The sequence below is a fragment of the Mesitornis unicolor genome, unplaced genomic scaffold (genome assembly GCF_000695765.1).
Source record: "Mesitornis unicolor isolate BGI_N332 unplaced genomic scaffold, ASM69576v1 scaffold35636, whole genome shotgun sequence".
Classification (NCBI taxonomy): domain Eukaryota; kingdom Metazoa; phylum Chordata; class Aves; order Mesitornithiformes; family Mesitornithidae; genus Mesitornis; species Mesitornis unicolor.
This window is the reverse complement of record NW_010192294.1, coordinates 671-2,241: the sequence shown is the minus strand read 5'-3', so window position 1 is coordinate 2,241 and position 1,571 is coordinate 671. Positions and strand designations below refer to the sequence as shown.

Genomic DNA, 1,571 nt, shown 5'->3' with positions numbered 1-1,571 from the left:
GACACTGCCCCACGGACCCGCCACAAGCCCGAGAGCGGTGCGAAGCTGGCCGCGGAGGAGGGGAGGAGCGTCCCTGGACGGCGGTGTAAGTGGACATGGCCCCTTCTGTCCCGATCGGCAGACTGAAATTGCGCTAGTTTATTCTTTCTTTCTTTCTTTATTACTTCTTTGGGGCGTCGCTTCCCCCCTGCTCCCCCACCCCTGAAAGTGTGTGCCCGTCTGTGACAGCTGCGTGCAGAGTTGTGGCTGCCAACTCGAGTGCACCAGCTGTAAACTGCAGAGCACGTGTAGGATCTTGCCATTTGGGTAATAAAGAAATTCCCACAAGGAGCAGTCTCTGAACAGCTGCTTTCCAGAGGGAAAATAAGAAAAAGGAAAAAAAAAAAAAAAGAAAAAAAAAAGTTTAGACTTTGGAAATCCATGTGGTTTTGTGAACATCCCTAGCTGCATCCCGAGAGTGACAGGTACCAAAGGCATCATCCCTTGAGGTAGGCATTTTTCTCTCCAGGTTCCTGTGCTGCTATTTCATGGTCAAAATTAAGTCCCTGGGGAGATCCAGAACCTCCCTCTGGTCTTTCCCTCTCCCCTGCTTCTCTCCTTCCTTTCCTCCTGCTCCTGTGGCATTCCCAGGTGGTGTGGGGACCCTGCGGCAGAGGATCAGTACCTGAGTGTCCGTCACCTCAGCTCCAGCCTCTTGGTCCTCAGCTGCCCGCAGAAACCACCACTGGATTTCAAGGTACACTGAAGCAGAGCCACTTTGGAAAGCACAAGACATCTCCACGTTCTGCCCTTCAGTGGCTGTGACATTTCGGGGAAACTCAGTGAATTTTGCTGCAAAACAAATGCATAACATGTTGGAATCTCCTGTTACCTACTTATTGTTTATTTTCTGCTTTTTGTGTTGCCTTTTTTCTTCTGTCTCTTTGGGTTGTTGTTTGGTTTTTTTTCCATTTTAATTAATTTCTCCTCCCCCCCCCCCCCATTCCTCCTCTTTTCTGATTTTCCAGTTTCCTCACGCATTATCTCCCCTGGTTTGTCTCACACCTAAGAATGTCTCTCCTCTCTTATGCACAAATCCACCTTCTTTACACTCAAAGCTCTGCTTATGGGAAATGCTATAGGCTCCTCTATTTGCTCCCTTGGGCTGGTAAAGTTTCATGCAATTAGGTCCAAATACCCTTGGGCAGAATGCAGTATTTCACCAGGCTCGCTGAGGCATTTTGTACAAGACCAATTTGGAAGGGAAAAAAAGTCAAGCTGATTTATTGTATTTCATAGGGCTGAGCTGGAGATTTGTAAATTGTGAAAACTTCCACAGCTGACTGGAGCGGCTGTTGGAATGGGCACTCTTCTGAGGTGTGGGTTATGACCACTCATCAAAATGTCCATTTCAAAGGCTTTACCTGAGTTAGTTACTCTTTCTGAGAACCTCCGCTTGCATAACCAGACCAAGGAGCAATGCATCTGTTTTTCAGTCCTGGCAGACGCTTTCTAGAACTAACATTCACCCTTGCATCCCGGTCCTTTAAATAACAGGATCTGCCCATCTCAGTGTAACACTACTAGGTTTA

The 1,571-nt window shown here is 47.7% G+C and overlaps 1 protein-coding gene across 1 annotated transcript in view; it reads right to left on the bottom strand.

Annotated features, from left to right (window-relative positions):
- VSTM2A (V-set and transmembrane domain containing 2A) overlaps positions 1 to 831 on the bottom strand; it is a gene marked incomplete at its 5' end in the record, with an annotated part of 21,961 nt that extends 21,130 nt beyond the window's left edge. Inside the window, one exon of the mRNA XM_010187038.1 lies at positions 665 to 831. Coding sequence (XP_010185340.1) covers positions 665 to 831 — 167 coding nt within the window. The remainder of the gene's footprint in view (positions 1 to 664) is intronic.
- Positions 832 to 1,571: the final 740 nt, after the last annotated feature.